The 17685-nt window shown below is 41.6% G+C and overlaps 1 protein-coding gene across 1 annotated transcript in view; it reads right to left on the reverse strand.

Annotated features, from left to right (window-relative positions):
* Positions 1-17685, reverse strand: part of HECW1 (HECT, C2 and WW domain containing E3 ubiquitin protein ligase 1) — a 94813-nt gene that overhangs the window by 65917 nt on the left and 11211 nt on the right. Inside the window, exons 5-8 of the mRNA XM_027901507.1 lie at positions 10195-10337; positions 8106-8206; positions 5360-6727; positions 1873-1974 (exon numbers count right to left, since the gene is read on the reverse strand). Coding sequence (XP_027757308.1) covers positions 1873-1974; positions 5360-6727; positions 8106-8206; positions 10195-10337 — 1714 coding nt within the window. The remainder of the gene's footprint in view (positions 1-1872; positions 1975-5359; positions 6728-8105; positions 8207-10194; positions 10338-17685) is intronic.

Below are 17685 nucleotides of genomic sequence, written 5' to 3' on the forward strand. Positions count from 1 at the left end.
TGCTGAACCTGCAGCAAATTATCTTCACCTCTACTTATAGATGGAAGCTAACCACTGCATGCGCCAGGTTTGACCATACAACTCAGGTTTAAATGGTAAAGTTTCTTCCTTTCACATGATTGAAGAACTATTTATCTAGGATTAAGAGGCATTAAATGCACTGAGATAGTGCTACTAAAATCTAGAGGAAGAAAAATTTCTAGATTTAGGTTATAGATTTCATTTCGAAATTTCTGTAAAATTTCATGAAGAGTTTTTGCAAACTGGTTTTCTAAGTGATATTATTCAATTAAACTTTTTTTTTTACACAGCATTAACTTAGTACGGTTTATTTCTATTAAGATCAATATATTTAAGCCCACAGTGTCAGCCTTTAATGTAAAAATTATACTATACACCAATGATAAAACAAAATCGTACAAAGGGATATCACGTCTGTGACGGTTTGTATTTTATCATCACTCATTGCATTTCACGTCCTTAAACCTTGTTGTGAAAGCGCTTGTGAAAATCAACGGTAGAAATACTTGCCTTTTGAGGATAATTATAAGAAAGAGGAAAAACATATTAAATCCATGATGGAAGAATATGGAATAGATTTACAGTATATTTTGTTTACCTGAGCTGGTGTCAGTGCCCTTTCAGTAAGTCATCTAATGGGGAACGTGCCCCATTCACGAAGTGTTGTGGTAAGAGCGTGAGGAAGAGAAATATTTGCCTGTTACAGAGGTAACCATTCCCATTTCATCATTCACTGGCAAGCCACAGTGGGACTCTAATAAGACTTCATTGGGTTAAAGGCACTTGAATCATTCGTGCAACTGTGCAGCTGACGCCAGCATCAGGGCTATTTTCAGCTTAGGGAATACTGACAGCATGGTTGGCAAGTGATGAATTATTTGTGAAGGGCACCACAGGCCAAATAAGTGCGTTCCCTTCTCGGGCTTTGAAGAAAACAGAGTGCTGTGTTTATACGCCTGGTTGTTTTTGCGAGGCACTGCACATCTCAGGCTGTTAAATCCTGCGCTCGAGCTGGAAGGTGGTCAGCAGCGCGTCGCAGGGCATAGAGTGCGCTCTGCTGGGCACCGAACGCCAGTGCAAAAAGCAGGGCAATCCTCCAGGAATACACAAGGGGAAGGCTACAAAGACAAGTAAAACCACCTCCAGCAGTTGCTTCCCGTGGTAAAAATCCCATAGCACCAGGCTAGTAATCAATCACGTTACTTGAGACTCTCTCATTTTTATTCAACTGTAGAATTCACTACAGTCCATAATGAACATAAAATTCACTGATAATCAAATCCAAAGACAGTACTAGACCACTCTACATAAGCTGTCTTTCCCCAGCTTCTGCTGGTTTTGTTCAGATTTGGACCTGTCTGTCCCAGGAGCATCCTGACCACGAAAGGGTTCCTGCTGGACCTGCTTGCAGACCTGACAGACCACAGGGACTACCATCCCAAACCACCTGTGAAATTGGTTACAGAAAACCTGGAGACAAACATTACAGAAAAATCAGAGTACTTTGCTGAAACACCACCCAGAAAGCTCTACATTAAGGCTTCCAGAACACCTGATAGACACCCAGTCATTCGAGCCTAAACACACTGACTGGAAACAGGGAAATATTATTTTCATTTCATCGTAGCTAAGGAAGAAGACGGACCAAGGCAGACGGAGGTTATGGAGCTTGTCCAAAATAACATGACAACACTTGAAGTCAGGATCAAATAAGGGAAACAAATGGGCATATTGCTGGGGTTCTGTAGACTGAACAGACAGGGTTCATTAGAAAGACATACTGACCTCTACACTGTTTGAGTTAACAGGAAAAGCTGAAAAAAGGCAATAAAATAAAAAACTAAAGCTTACTTGGTGGAAGAGGCTCATCGATAGTTGGGTAGTGATGATGGTCAGGCCTCAGAGAAGGAAGCTGGCTGACTGGCTGAGAATTATGGAGTAAAGGACAATCACCTACGGACAAGATATTCAAGACATTGACAGTCATTCACTGTTTTCACAATGTGGTTCAAAAAATGTGCTACTGTAAAACAAGTGACTATTTTACAAAGAGGTTAACCTGGAGCACTAGTATCTCTGGGCATTCCTATTTTCAGGCCCTATTTTAATAGCAACTCATATAGTAAAGAAGTATTATAATAATGCAGTCAGGTCAATGCAAAACTATTATGGGCCAGATTCTGGACTCATAGACACACAAGTGTAAGCGAGAGAAGAATCAGGCTTGATCTCTGAGAAACACTCTTCACCTACAACTAAACTCAAGCTGCTGCAGAAATTGGCAGGAACATACAAAATCCTGATTCCAACTTTTAAATTACCCCACCATTGGAATAAAGAGGCTAAAAGCTGCCTTGGATCTTTCTCTGCTTTTCCAAAGGATCAGTGGCTGCCTGTGTGTACCAGAATGACAGGATTTTGCAGTCCCTGCAAAGCAGATCATGCCCTCCTAGAGGTATTTTTCAAAATTCAGAGTCCATCTTTTATGGAAGGAGGAGAATGAGAGAAGGACCAGAAACAGGTAGGAGACAGGCAGTAGAAGAGAAGGAAAAAAGACAGTCAGAAATAGTCAGGATCTGAGATAAGGAAGGAAGACCTGAGACAGAGAAGAGGGAAAGAAGAAGAAGAAAAGGAGTCACACAGTAGACAGTGCAGAGGAAGTTTTTAAACACTAATATTGTATATATGTCCATATATAGAATCTCATAAAATGGTTTGGGTTGGAAGGGACCTTAAAGATCCTCTAGTTCCAACCCTCCTGCCAAACATGAAACATAAGAAACCTAAGTAAATGTCCAAACTGACATTTGGTTGAAAGGAACAAGTTATTTAAGATCCAGTCAGTGTTTATAGAATCTTTTAAGAAACAAAAAAGTTACAGTAGGGATGAAAAAGCATTCCTCATCTTAAGACTTAACTGTAAGAATAAGGAACCTGCTCACTAAAATATCAAAGGTCCCAGAATAAAGATTCCTTCTTGGTCTGTCCTTAAAATCTTAGCAACCAGGACTATTTATCCTACTAAGGGACATATTTTCATATTGTGTAGTAACATTTTTTCACTATAACCTCCAGCTCCAGATAGGCTTGTTAATACAGATACAATCTGAATTGCATAAATATAATATTTACATGCATCAGAAAGATGCATGGAAAAAAAAAAACCAACACAAATGGAATGCAAACCCAAACTCATTGTGTGGTAGTTGGTTTATCTGTCTTTAATGTCAGAATCTTAACAGTCTAAGAATAAACATTTTGTATAAACCCCCAAACATAGAGCTATCAAATATAAAAAAAAAAAATTACCAAAAAAAAAATTTTTTTTTTTGTCTTTAAACAACCAACAGCTAGAAGGCAGAAGCCAGTTTTGTATGAAACTGTAAAAAAAAAAAATAAAAAAATCTCACACCATCCGGAAGTGAGAAAAAAATTGCTTAGACAAAAATACTCCCTCTTCTAGGTGCTCTGATGATACGGTATGGCCTGTTCAATGTCTTCATCAAACCCCTCGTGCATAGGCGTATCTCACAGATGTATCTGCTGCGTGTTTTGAACAGACGGCAGATTATGTAAGTTTATTTATTGCTCAGTGCTGAATGTCCACCTCCCGTAGCCTCGAAAACTGTGCTGCTACTACGGGTGTTGCAGCACCCACTACCAGACCACCACCCATCTACGTTTCTTTACTTACCTCACCGAAATCGACTCTCCCCTAGTCAAGTTAGTTACGCCAAGCCAGCGGAAGCATGGTGGTAAGTGTCAGTCACCTGGCAGCGGGCGGAGGTGACCACGTCTACCGTGTTTGCAACAGCTGCCAAGTCACGAAGCAGCGTGCACCAAGAGAGTGCTAAGAGATGGGCTTGCCCTTAGCTAAGCAAGGCACTGTGAACGCTGCAGTGCCCTTCACACAGGCTCAAGTCTTGGTGTTGCACTGAATCCATGGGCACGAGACACCCTCTCCCACCGCACCCCCTATCAAAAGCGCACACGGTCCAAAATAACCACCGAACCCGTAAGTATGGTCTCACTCGTACTCCTGCTCATGCCCACTGAGGTATGTATTTCCACATAAATGCTGTCCACAAGCAAAACCTCTCACCTGCAAGGAAGGAAACTGGGTTTCTATGCCTGCATACGTCTGAAAATTTAATCCTTTGGGCTAGATTCTGCTCTACAGACTGAGTAACTCCCCAGTTCCAGCTGCCTACAAGGTCTTTACACAGGCCTGTGTGTAAGGCCAGCCTTTCACCTTTTATCTGCACGGGCTGGGTCTGTAGCAGTGGAAGGTGGGAGTAAATAAACTGGGAATGGAGAAGGAAAACCTAGAAGGATGCTTTATTTGGGGTTTCCCAGTGATCCCCAAATCCTTTTGCTGCCATTTCTATTTGGTGTCACTTACAGAGGGAGACAGAGGACTTAAGAATTCGGGAATGCAAAGACTACCCCTTGACCTCGCTGCATACTCCTTAGCTGCAGTTGAGCCCTTTACTTCTACAGCTGGAGAAAAACGATACACTAGCTGAGGAAAAGATGAGTGATCAACCCCCTCTCTTTATGTAACTGCATACAACACAAAATGAGTTACCAAAGGGAGGGATTTGATCTAACTGTTTGGAGGAATTGGGAAAAACGGTACCTAAATTACAAAGGCAAAAAAAGTACATTTTAGAGTATATTCTATCTCTAGGGAAGGGTAAGGAGAGGAGAATTTCATTCAAGATAGTTAAATTTCCAAAGTGTCTAAGAAAAAATATAAATCTCCGTGGAGCTGCCCTATGATCTGTGACGTCTGAGGTACATTTGTTTGATACCTGGGGAAGTGCAACAAATGGGGCTAGAAAACTGGGTTCTTAAGAGCTTACTGACTATGCATAGCTAACAAACATAAACAGAAACTGGCCCAGATCTTTACCTGGTTCAAATCAGCATATCTGCCCTTCGACAAGCACAAGCTGGTCCTTTCACTAACTATCAGAGACATGGTAGTGCATCAGATATGTGAAATGGAACAATCCCAGGAAAAAAAGGAATGAGTTGGTGGATGTGATAATGCTGATCTACCACATAACCACAGTAGCTAATCTTGATTTTATAATAATGATGCATGTTTACCTACAGGAATCCATATAGACAGATCTCCACCTGATTTATTTGGCTTTGCTGGGGTTTTTAAGGACGGGCTCAATTTTCCAACCCTTCCTGATATCGGGGTCAGCTCACAGCCCCGAATTTGTAAGAACTAAACAGTGAGCTATCTGAAACCTCGACTATCTGATGCCTTCTGTGACATCCAGATAACCAGGGTTGCTCAGCGCATCGATTCTCGGGATCTAACCTTCTCTTCTGCTGCTTGGACCTGCTATTGGGGTGTCTAGACCCTCTGCGGCTCTTTGTGGATTCCCACCATGAGCTACTAGTTCATCTGGCCACTGGGAGGAGCCATCCACTTGCTCCCTGTCCAGCTCAGGGCTCTGCATTGAATCTGGCACTGACTCAAAAGCACTGTTCTCCTCCTCATCATCATCCTGCGAGGAAAAGACCGTGCTCTCAGATATCTTTGCGCTGTCGACGGAGGAGAAGCGCGTATGGCTGGAGAAGCGATTGTTACTGTCGTAGCACGAGGTGCTGTAGCAGGAAGTGCTGTAGCAGGAGGTGCTGTAGCAGGAAGTGCTGTAGCAAGAGGGGCTGTAGCAAGAGGTGTCGCACGCCTCGCACTCGTTGTCACCATTGGGCCTGGAGCTGGACTCGCTCTCGCTTCCTGTCCTGGGGGGCTCCCCATCCAACAGCACATCATTTAAGTCGGAGAGTTGCTCATCCAAGGTCTCAGGAAGCACTGTGCGCTGGCTGAAGTTCTCTTCAGCCTCATTTTCCAGAGGAGGTTCTGCTGCCACTGTCTCACTCTCACTGACCACTTCCTTATCCAACACCTCCTTGACTGTAGACTCCTCATCGTTCTCCCCGCCATGGCCACCATCTTGCTCTTCTTCCCCATCACTGCTCATCTGTGCCGAGGGCAGGCTGTGGAGCAGGTTGTGGATCCGTATGTAGTGTGTGCGAGGGGTCTCTGGCTCACCGCAGGCTGAAGCTATGACTGTCTCGAGTTCAGACACAGGCAGGGAGCACGGCCTGTTTTTCCTCTTTGCCGTGGTCCTCAGTTGTAGCTTGTTGTCCTCCTCCTCCTGGGCTGAAGCCCCTTCATCTTCTTCCTGACTCTTCTCTAAGTCCTTGCCAGCATGCACATCTGCACTCACCTCATCAATATCTAATGTTTCTATGCTGGTCACTCCACCATCTCCCTGCATACCAGAATTGACTTTGTTATTTTCCCTAACTTCAGTCTCAGGAGGGGACATGCAAGCCATCAGAGCCGACTGCTCTGTGAGGTCCGTAGCACTCAAGGAAGGCAGCACTTCTCCTGGGATGGATTCCAAGGGCTCAGGAACTGGCACCGCATCAACCTCCCCATCTCCTGCTAGCTCTTCATTTAAGCTGTTCTGGTTGACTTCCCCAGGTGGTTTGACAGCCCCTGGGCTATCGACACTGTTCACACTGTATCCATTTAGCTGTTCTGGAGCTGCACTTTCTGAGGTCACTGTGTTGATGCATGGAGGCTCACCGAGGCTTTCCTCTGTGGGGTTGTTCACAGGGCTTTCCTGGAGGTCAGCTGGCTCAGGATCTGCACTAATGGAGACCTCTTCATCATCTGCATGAGACAGTAAAAGAAATTAATTACGCCTTTAATAAGAAGTGTTGACTGAAGCAGAGGCTGGCTTGGGGGGGCACAAGCATCCATAGCTATCTGAGAAAATTAAAAGCATAAATTACAGTGTGAAACGAGTGGGCAGATGAACAACTACCAAGAAGTGCTGATTTTTTTTTGCTAAGCAGTCTTTGTACAGTGGATTTAATCACAGGCTTACTCATGGTGGTAATTTGTATGCAGCACCCTGCCTCCTTGCAGCATAACCTGAAGGTAACACCTTCTTGAAACTCCTCTTGGAGCCAAACTGGCATTGGAGGAATATCATGGGAATGACAAGGAAGTCTTCCTGAGATTTTAATGACATTCTTCTTTTCATGCTGAAGCTGGCCAGACTCCACAACAGAGGATGTAAAAAAACTGTTTTTCCCACCCCTGAAAGGCAAAAACTTTCCCCTAAATATCCTTTGATGTGATCCTCATCTGTACCACCTCCTTCCAGACACCAAAAACCTGGGCTAGTTTACGCCACCTAAATAGTCAAAAGACAGAAATCTGGGTTTTCCATCAAGGGGAAAGTAATGACTTCCAGCCACTAATGCAGCTGCTGTTAGCTTGACAAAGTGTACCAGAGAGAGCAAAGAGTCCCTCAGAAATGCTATTGAGACCGTGACATGAAAACCAAGGTTCCGCCTCACACCACCACGACAGTTACTTCTGAATAGCTGCAAGAGAATGTGAACCAAAACCAAACCACAAGAGGGAGGGAAGGAGTGAAACACCTCATTATTTCCTGTTTTATTTTTACTTTTTCATTAAAAATAATCAAAATGAAAAAGTTTCTAATTACCTCTACTATTACATTGTCTATTTTTACTTATGAAGTGCTCAAATGCAATGACTCTACAAACAATGGCCCATTTAGCACTTCAGCAGGGCAGGTGACGGAGAAGCAGGTCAGACTTTAGTTTTCTGCCCCATCATGTGGCAGAATATTTGAAGCAGCCACGAACAGGGGAATACCAGACACCAGTATATCTAAGCTAAGGGGAAACAGGGAAGAAGTTGTGACTCACGAGGTGTACTGTGATGGGGGACTTTATGCACTTTCCTTTGCTCATGACTGTACCTTAAGTCCCAGAGCATCCAGGAATGAAGTCAGATTTCTGAAGAGAAAGAATGCAAACAAAAAAAAAAAAACCCAAACGAAAACAAAACAAAAAAAAAACCAGAAAAACCAAACAAACAAACAAACAAAAAAAAACAAAAAAGCCAACCAAACAACAAAAAAACACCCAAAACAAAACCAACCACAAACAAACAAACGAACCACACCAAAAACCACCACCAACAAAAAAGATGGATTAAGACTGAAAGTTACCTGGGTGGATGGAAGAAGTTATTTCAAATCGGAACTGCAGCTGGCCACTGACATGATCTGTAGGAAGCCTGCGACCCAGAGTGTAGCTTACAACTCTGTCCCTGAAAGAAAACAAATACTGTCACAATAGACTATAACCTACCCAATGTCTACTGTGCATAGATAAATCTGCTGTGTCCTACAAAAATACGTAATAAAATACATAAAGGCTATTCATCCCAGCCATGAGGGCATGTTGACTTGCATACGAGAGAACGAATGGCAGAGAAGGAGAGGACAATGTCTTCAATTACAATGGAACAGCTGAGTAAGTGAGTGAGACAGGCCGCTGGGATACACAAGCACATATGTATAAATATAGAGAGAATGGTGGGGATGAAACTTCTGCAGCATGGATATGGAAATATCAACATGGGAAGCAAACAACTCCCACTTCAGCTATTGTAACAAGACTTTGCTTCCCTGCAGATCTGACCATATCTACCCTTTTGTAGAACCTCACATTTCTGTATTTTCTTTCCTTCACCATGTGCATAAAATGAATCTTTCCTGTTCTTGCCTAATCCCCGCTTACCACCTTCTCTCTGGCTGAGTGACTGCTCTTAATCTCTTTCCACCCCTCTTACCTCTATGAAGCTGAAATATCAGGAGAACACCTTCCTGACAAGGTTGATCAATGACTCCATTCTGTCCTTGTGCAGGTCCCTCCCTTTGCCACACTTCATCCACCCCTCAGAACAGAATGAAACTACAGAAGAGATTAACTTCCCAGCTGCCCACAATGCGGCTGAATCAATCTTTGCAAAGCATTTTTTGAGTGTAATGGGTTCACTAAATAGTAATATTTATACATCTTTTGAAGAAACATAGTTCACTTCCAGTTGTGCCAAATATATTAGCTAGGATAGTTTCACATGCATCAGAAACTCATATAAATGAGACAATCTCGAGATTTGTGTATGACCTCTCTGAATTAGTGTGAACGCTCATTGAGTTTGCCTGAGATATAAATGCCAATAGGGTATTAAAACTAAGCCAGATCTAGTGTGCAGGTTGAAGGCACTGCTCTTGGCAAAGTACATCCTTAGATAGACAGTGTTTACCATAAGGAAGTCAAATAGGAAGCTATAACCAAGAAGATGATAAGAAATCTTCTCATACAGAGGAAAGCCAATGATACCAGCTATGGGGTTCTAACTTCCCCAAGCTGTTCTTTTCCATCTGGTTTCTAAAAAGCTACTCTATCTTCCCTACTTGAGAAACAAGGAGGTAGCTTAGTCCCTTCTGGTGGATTCAGCTGTCAATATCGCAGCCAGTTTCTGAACCAGCTGTTGAAAAACACTTCCAACAAGCTCATCTTCCTGCTGTTCTGCTGAATCGAGACACAGTTTTCAGAAATACCTTCTTGGAAACCACTTTGTTTATGCTTTCCTCAGGAGATGACTCTTTTTCTCCCTTGCTCTTCAAGGTCTGAATGTTACGGGCTTAGAGCCAACTTTTTGTCTTTGTCTGAATACTATCCATCTTCCTAAAATCGGTTTGTGTTATTTTGGCAGCATACACTTTCCCAGGACTTTCATGCAATGGGGAAGCAGGGCAGGGCTTGTGAGCTCAAGGTTGTTCCTTGGCAGCAGGGTAGGGTCAGGAAGCTTTAGTTACAACATGCCACATATATTTTTTTTTATAATATTTCAACTCTCCAGAAACTGAAGGGAGGAGAACCAGATCTGGCATGATTTTAGCCCATAGGAAATTTCCTGAAACATGGAAACAGCCTGCTGACAACATTCAAAGAATATTCAAATTGAAAATATTGCACTCTCCAGATTCGCAGCCATGATACACAAAAAAAGTCTTCTTTCCTAAGTGCCAGCTCTCATTTCTCAAAATGCCATGCACAGAGGTATAGAGGGAATTCTTTGTCTGGCCCGTAGCCCTATAAATTCTAATTAAGACCAACACCATTCATCAGACAACTGTCAGTTTAATAACTTCCCCTCAACATCATTGTATCGCAATAATGATCTATCACCAGGGACTTCAAAACAGCAACGCACTCATCAAACGACAGAAAAGCAGCAAAATTTACCCTATGGCATGTCTTTCCAAAAGGCGTTGAACCGGCATAGAGAGTTTTCCCAGAAAACGTTTGATGATTGGTCGGCTCTTTGCAAATTTGTCTTTAACTTCTATTTCCAGGACGTCCGTGGGCAGGGAGACAAAGCTGAACTGCTGCAATAAAGGAAGAGCACAGAACATTAAGCTGGAAGCTGGGCCACACAGTACCAACACACAGTACCTCAGCTGTCGGGCACAACTTGGCAACTGAGAAGTGAAATATCTAGTGAGGTGAAGGACACGTGATCACTGTTGTCAGATAGACTGTTTTGAAAACTCTCCTTTTCTTGCTCATCTGTGCCCCAACTCAAAAAGGAAAAGCTCTGAAAACACCTTTTATCTGGATCAACCCCCTAACCTGGGTCACACCACAGCCCCACAGAGAGCTAAACCCAAAGGTAAGCCACTGTCACAAACGATAGTGGGGAAAATAGGAAAGGCACCACCTAAAACTGCTCTTGTCACCAAATGCATTGGAACACGCGACAACTGTCTAAGCCAATCTGGTAACAAGAACAGCTTTGTTTATTTGTAAGTAACATTTCAATAAGCTTTTAGAGACTGTGTGCGTGCAAAACGAGGGTAGGAACAAGGAGAGGGATATTTTAAGTTGTAGGAACAAGGAAGTCCATGCATACGGCTTTCAAACACGGGAATACTAGGGCACCTGGAGATGCCACCATCTCCCCATAAGGAAAGTCAAGCTCAATTTAAAAATAATAGTGAAAAGCAAACGTATTAGATAACTTGGCCTTGCTTTCTCCTAGACCGGCTAAACTCAGTACAGGCTTGCAGTTGGTGACACAGGTCACAATAATTTTTTCCAAACATCTGCTACTACTAGAATATCATCAATCAAAAAAGCGCATCTGTGGTGTGGTGCACAATAGCAGGAAAACTGACAAAGTGCTGTTCACCTAACTGAGAGGTAGGTCAGGACTGCACTGGAAGACAACTTCTGTAGTAAGTGAATATTAAGATGGATGGGAAGACTTTTCTAGCTTTCCGACTGCCAAAACCAATGTTCACAACAGAATCATGCTCTGGGTTATCAAGGCCTGGAGTTAAGTCCCAAATTGCTTGCTCTATTGAATCACGATCTAATTCAGAAACGCTTGATTCAAACAGCTTCAAGTGAAATCAACATGAGTGGGATATTCTGCTAATCAGGCCCTGCAAAACCACAAATAATCAGAGAAATAAAATTCAAATAGGAGTTAAAGTGTTATTTTCTTCTCTTTTCTTATACATCTTTGCAACAGGAAGATAAACACACCAAAGGGGAGAACACTATTTTGTCATGTATATTAAAAGTTGCCTTAAAAAATAAGTTGTATTACCATTACTGTTTCACCTGCTAAAAATCTTGGGTAGCTGCCACTTCATGACACTTATTAGGAGAGCAGAAGAAGGGAAGGAATGTTTAACTGAGTGAGGCTATTGTTACACACATCCATTTACCACTTAATGAATTCTCCATTATTGTGCTGTTGACTACTGTACTGTAAAAAAATCTCTGTGGGGTAGAGCATGAACACACACAAGTAAAGACTGAACTGTTTCATAAGTGAAAAGTAAAACATTAGTGATCTGAATGTTAATAATATATTGTCCTACGGTGCAACTCTGAAGCAAATCAGAATCTGCACGGATATTTATTTTTCACATCAGGTGGAACCAAGCCTAACAGCTCCTTCCTTGCACATTTTCCAGACACCTAAGCAGAGAGTATGGATCCAAGGTGCGAGGTGTATTGGAATCAGCCAAAGAAAATGTCCCTTCTCCCTTGAACAGCTGTGCCTCAAACACAAATAAACATCAGAATATTCTACACAAACTGTAAAATTGTGTTCTGATTTCATCACCTGCCAACACATTGCATTTTGGGATACAAGAGAATGCCCTGAGACCAGCCTCTGGTCCATGATCACAGTTTCCAAATGTTTCTTCTAGGAGAATGTTCTGATGCATAAAGTCAGTTGCATTTTGGAAACACAGTTAAAGGTTTAAGACCAGAAGTGTCCTGTGGCAGAGCTCAAAGGCTTTGCCATTTGGAAACAACTGCAGTTTGAAGTTAAAAGTGAACTCACTGAAATGGGTTCGGACACAGTTTGTAAACCAGCGCTAATTTTACGTAATTGAGTTTTCCCTTATCTAAGCACTTGCTTCTGCTGTTGCTCTCATCTAGTTTAATTCTTAGTGGGCAAGATTCTTCTAAGGCCATCTCTGACTGTGGATGCCTCAGGTTCATGCCATCCACACTAAAATGCCCAAAGGAATCCTTGGTTGCAGAACAAATGGACCCCTGGCCCTCTGAAAAAACGGATCCCAGCAAAACACCTAGGTTTGAGAACTCCAAGACTTACAAATGCATTCTCAAAAATCACCAATCGCTTTTGAAAACGTGTTCCTTGTAATATTTAAAGATGGGAATGCCATCTTTGGACGTGGAAGCAAAACACCATCAAATCCTAATTTCCCTCTCTTCCTTCACCGTGTTTTCTGACAAGTTCCAGACTCTGAACCTTAGCCACAAAACACTGGCTACATTTACGCTGTTCAAAGCCTTGGTCTTTGCTATCTTATCTATCTGGAAGGGAAAGGACTCTGTGTTTCTTGGTCATAGCCAACATAACTAATGTAAAGTAGTAAAGTATTACTGCCAGAATAACTTAAATTCTTTCCTTGCCCAATATTTTCTATATGGAGGATGGAGGGAGAGGAAAGAGCAAAAGTGCCACGATTAAGAAAACCACAGCAACATATTAAGTCCTCTTAGGCTAAGCAGTGTATTGTCTCTGGTCAATATTAAGTCATTAGTATTCTCCTCTCATTTACACAGATTTTACATAGTTGCCTCCTGCAGGTTCACTCTCACAGAGACACACAGATCAGAATCAAATTTACCTAGAATCAGCTGACACATTCATAGTTTCACACCATCTCAATGATCTAAACGTACATCTGATTTTACATTACTTCTGGCATCTTCACGCAAGATCTGAAAACTCAGTAGTAAACACCACCGAAGGAGTTTCAGACAGTAACCTACTTTGCAGTGCCTATTTGCTTCCAGACCCAACAGTGGTTTTTCAGACACAGATGATTGATTTTATTAACATGAACTGATCTTGTTGGGGCTTAGTGCATGACATATGTGGTAAAGAATGAAGGCTAATGCTGAGCTGGCAGAATACATCTGTATCCATTTATAAGATAACAGAACCATCTCCAGAGCTTGAGAATAGTTTTCATAGAAAGCCAACTACCGATGATGATTCACTTCCATGTTTTATTTTTATCAAAGTTGTTTTCATCCCTGAATACAGATGGATCACAGTGACTCAGTAACACTATCAAGGAGTAGGTCCCTTAGCACCAATTACACAAGTTAAGCGCAAGTCAAGTTCTTTAAAAACAGTCAGTATAACAATTGGTAGACAGTTAGTATAATAAAGCCAGTGTAACAAAGGTAGATAAATTAATACACTGGTGACAGGAAGAATCAGGCTCTTGATTTTGAGTTGAATAAGCAATAGAATTAAAAAGAAATTTTATTTGCGATATCCATCATGCATGGGGGTGATCTTAAAAGGTTCTAAATTACCTTTGATGGATGAAGATAGATTTATTCTTTCAGCTGAATATTTCATTAGTAGGTTTTTTTTTTGGTTTCAAATACTCCAGTGAAACAATTATACTCTTAATACACACACCCTCTCCATCTGTATTATTCTGTTCTCCATTCAAAAACCCTCTCTACGTATCACTACTATCCCATACAACACTACTTATAAAAACATCTGGATAAGCTCATGGAAAACTGCAGTTTCTTAAACTGACTACAGTGCACCTCAGTGACAAGACAAAATAATGCAGAGTCGGTAGTGTCAAGCACAGAGCTCCCCTGCTGTCGAGGGCAGGGACGTGTCTATGCCTACTACAAGAGACTTCTGTAACCCAGCAGGGGCTGCAGGTTGCCAGATCCAATATTCTGGCAAGGAACTACTGTTGGGGTACTTTTCCCTACAGCAAAAGGGGTGCACGTAAATACACGATGATGTTTTAAAGTCTGATTCAATCCTTTCTACAGAACTCCTTCAAGGCTGGGCAGGGCCTTCAGCAAACTGGCTTTCTGGATTTCTTCCTCAGATTCACTACCTCTCTCTATTGGAAACAAGGTACAAAAAAAGTCCCAGTTAATAGGCTCATCATGAATTCCCTTTGATGGTTTGGATAGTCTTAAAGGATGCCTCTTACTTTATTAACGGCAAATTTCAGCCCTAAGACATTAGAAATTTAAACAAACTTCTGGATAAATCAAGTGAAAAACACTGCTCAAAGAGCCAGGGTTTTCCTTTCTCTTCCACACGTTGTCTCTAAATTTATAAGCACAGCAGAGACTGAAAATATTTGAGGACTCTCATGAGCACTAATATAAACACTAGCAAGACCAATAGTCTTCTAGATACAGAAGTTGCAATTAAATGGACTTGTAGGAGGACATCATCTTGAAAAAGTCTAGACAATTTTTCACACCATAACTCATTCCTGAAGAAAGTGAAGTTGTCTTGGGCTTTCACACTTAATTCATCAACAGAAAATAATGCAGCGGTAAAACTACAGCTTTTCTGTGTAGTCAAACTGTTTTACACTTTACCTGGACATATGTGCAGAAATCTTATACAGTGAAGGTACCACCCACAAGCCTTCACTCACCTTTGGTAAAACTCGTATTAACTTCCAGATCTGGATTTCACTTCACCTATATATTGGTTTTACACAACAATGCTTAGGTGTAATGTCCTCCAAGTTTCTGCAGCATATTCTTTTGTATTTGCCAGTAGAAATAGGAGGAAAGGTTATGCAAGATAAATAATAAGTAGTTCAATCAATATGATGTTTCTGTTGCTTTTTTTTGTGGACTTCTAGTGAAATCACTGAAGGATTCTGTAAGGCCATAGTAGGACTGTTAGCATCTAGTGCTCTGAACATCAGACCAAAATCAGACCAAATATAACCTGCTTTATATATATATATAACCTGCTTTAGTTTAAATTCATACTGGTGATGAAAATACTCTAAATCTGTGTGAGATCTGACACAATAACTACTATTTGCTAAGTGCTCTTGCAACAGATACTGAACACCTCTGCTCATACTCATCAAATCCTTTGCCAGTGAAATGTGTCTATCTTCAGAGTGATAAGGCACCCAACTCAAACACTGCTTTGTCTCAGCCGTAATTTAACAGTGTTTGTGAAGGTTGAGGCAAAGAAACAAAAGAGTGAAGCTGCAGGGAGTTTAGACTGGTTTTAACCTAGTACTGGGCTCCCACTTTAAGGCAATCTACTCTTCTGGAGCTAGATTATTGGAGTTGAAATTCAATGTATCACTTAGCACTTCCTACTACTTTATATACGCTGAATGGTTGCATCAGCAAATCTTTAGTCATCTCACTGGCCAGTCCTTGAGGCTCTCTGTCCCTGTACCAATAAATGGAACGAAAACTGAGGAAACAGTCTCCTGCAGCTAAGCAGCTTGGAAACAAGCTGCCATAGCTAAGAAAGAAATACCTAAATATGTCTAGGGGAAAGTCCCAGAAGCCTGAAGTACTTTATCTTAAGAACCATAGAGAGAATTTCCTATCCAGCTGGAGGTATGTGAACTACTTTTGAAACCACTTTGCTTTGTTTCTTATGATCTAAAATGATCTGTATTGCCTGTCTGAACTGTCTATCGCTTTATATCTTGCTGACAAATTAGTTCTTCTTAAAGGACTTCTCCTGAACAACGTGACAACAGACACATTGTCTCAGTGTGAAACAGCATGGGAATAGTGTCATTATTTTTCTAATATCAATATTAAAAGAGCTATGATCAGCATTCACCCTCCTCAGCTGTACTAGCTGTGCAGAATATTTGGGAAGTGGGACTTCCTTCTGAGATTTTCTTTGCATTTTACCTCCAATCAGCATGATAGGACAGATCACCCTCCAGGCTCTTGCAACAGTCTGGACTGCCAGTACAATGTCTGCTTCATCTAGAGGTTTAGAGTCAAGCTGTCCAGTGCCATGTGGTTTCCAGGCACTCACTTATTTAACAGTACAGATGTTTCTGAAGAGCACGTGAAAAAATACAGAAACATCACAAAATGATGCCTCTCTATTATCAGAAAACACTGCCTGGGCTTTAACCTGTCTCAGTGAACAATTCTCTCTCTACAGAGAGCCCTGCTGCAAATGTCAAATTATCACAAGCTACTCTTCATCTAATAAGAAATTTCCATTTCCTTCTGTCCTCCTGTACAAAGTACTGCAAATCAGAGTAGTGGAAGAACAGCTTTAAGACAGGATAACTTGTGCTGAACAACATTTGAACCGCCTGTGAAGTGATCATCAATATTACATGAGACAGATGAAAATTTGCCTGAGGTATCATGGTGCTCCCAGAGCGTTCCTATTACGCAGGTGGTTACTATGCAAATAGAACAACCTGGGAAGTATATGAGGAGGAATACCAGAATGAATTAATGTAAGTAAATTAATCAGTCGTCTTTTAGTCTGTAGGACTTATGGTCCTGAAGCCCTACAAAACTGAGTTGACTATTTCACTTCTAAATTTGCTCAAGGGTAATCAAGAACATTATATAAAGATCCTAGTCTGCAGCTATTTCCATGATTTTATTTCCCTATTCCAGATTTTTTCCAGGTCAGCATCCGAGACAAATCAGATAGGTCATTCAACAGAAAAAAACAACCAAAAAACCCCACCTGCCTTCTATTCACACAGAGTGAAAGTACCTAAGGAAAGAATGACCCTTCCAAAATAATACATTGCCTAAAATACGTTTTTGTGAAGACAACTAGTGACTGATGCTTTTAATGAAATGGCTACGAGTCCTCAATATTTTTTCACTTCATATATTCACATCTATCAGCAAAAAGCGTGGACAGAAGAACGGTTACCACCACGTTTCAGCAACAGTTTCCAGTCTTCCTTATCCACTTGTCTCCCACGACAAGTTCTAGCTCCTCAGCTTGACCTGGGACCTCTCAACCAGACACACCTGATGCTTGGCTCCACAAAGAAGTTATGGCTTGGTGGATGCCTCATGACAGTGGCTTCAATTAAGTCATCTTAGAAGGCACTTTCCTCTTTCTAGTTTCAAGGTTGTCCCCCCTGTCATTTAACCCCCCCCACCTGTTGCACAACCTGAAGTGGTATCTAGTTTCTCCAGGCAGGAGCATTCAGTAACATTTCTGCTGCCTTTTTCTCCCACTCACAGTTCCATGTCCATACCAGTTTGACCCAATTATCCCTGAACCACTTTCCGATTTGCATTTTAATTTTAATAAACCTATGTAGTCTATTTATTTACTTTTACTCTTTCCTGCAGTGGAGATATTGGTCTGACAGAGCATGCCAGTAAATCACACCCGTTATGTCAGGTTCCTTTAAT

The sequence above is a fragment of the Empidonax traillii genome, unplaced genomic scaffold (assembly GCF_003031625.1).
Source record: "Empidonax traillii isolate 1590-97213 ecotype Southwest subspecies unplaced genomic scaffold, ASM303162v1 scaffold793:size290412, whole genome shotgun sequence".
NCBI lineage: Eukaryota > Metazoa > Chordata > Aves > Passeriformes > Tyrannidae > Empidonax > Empidonax traillii.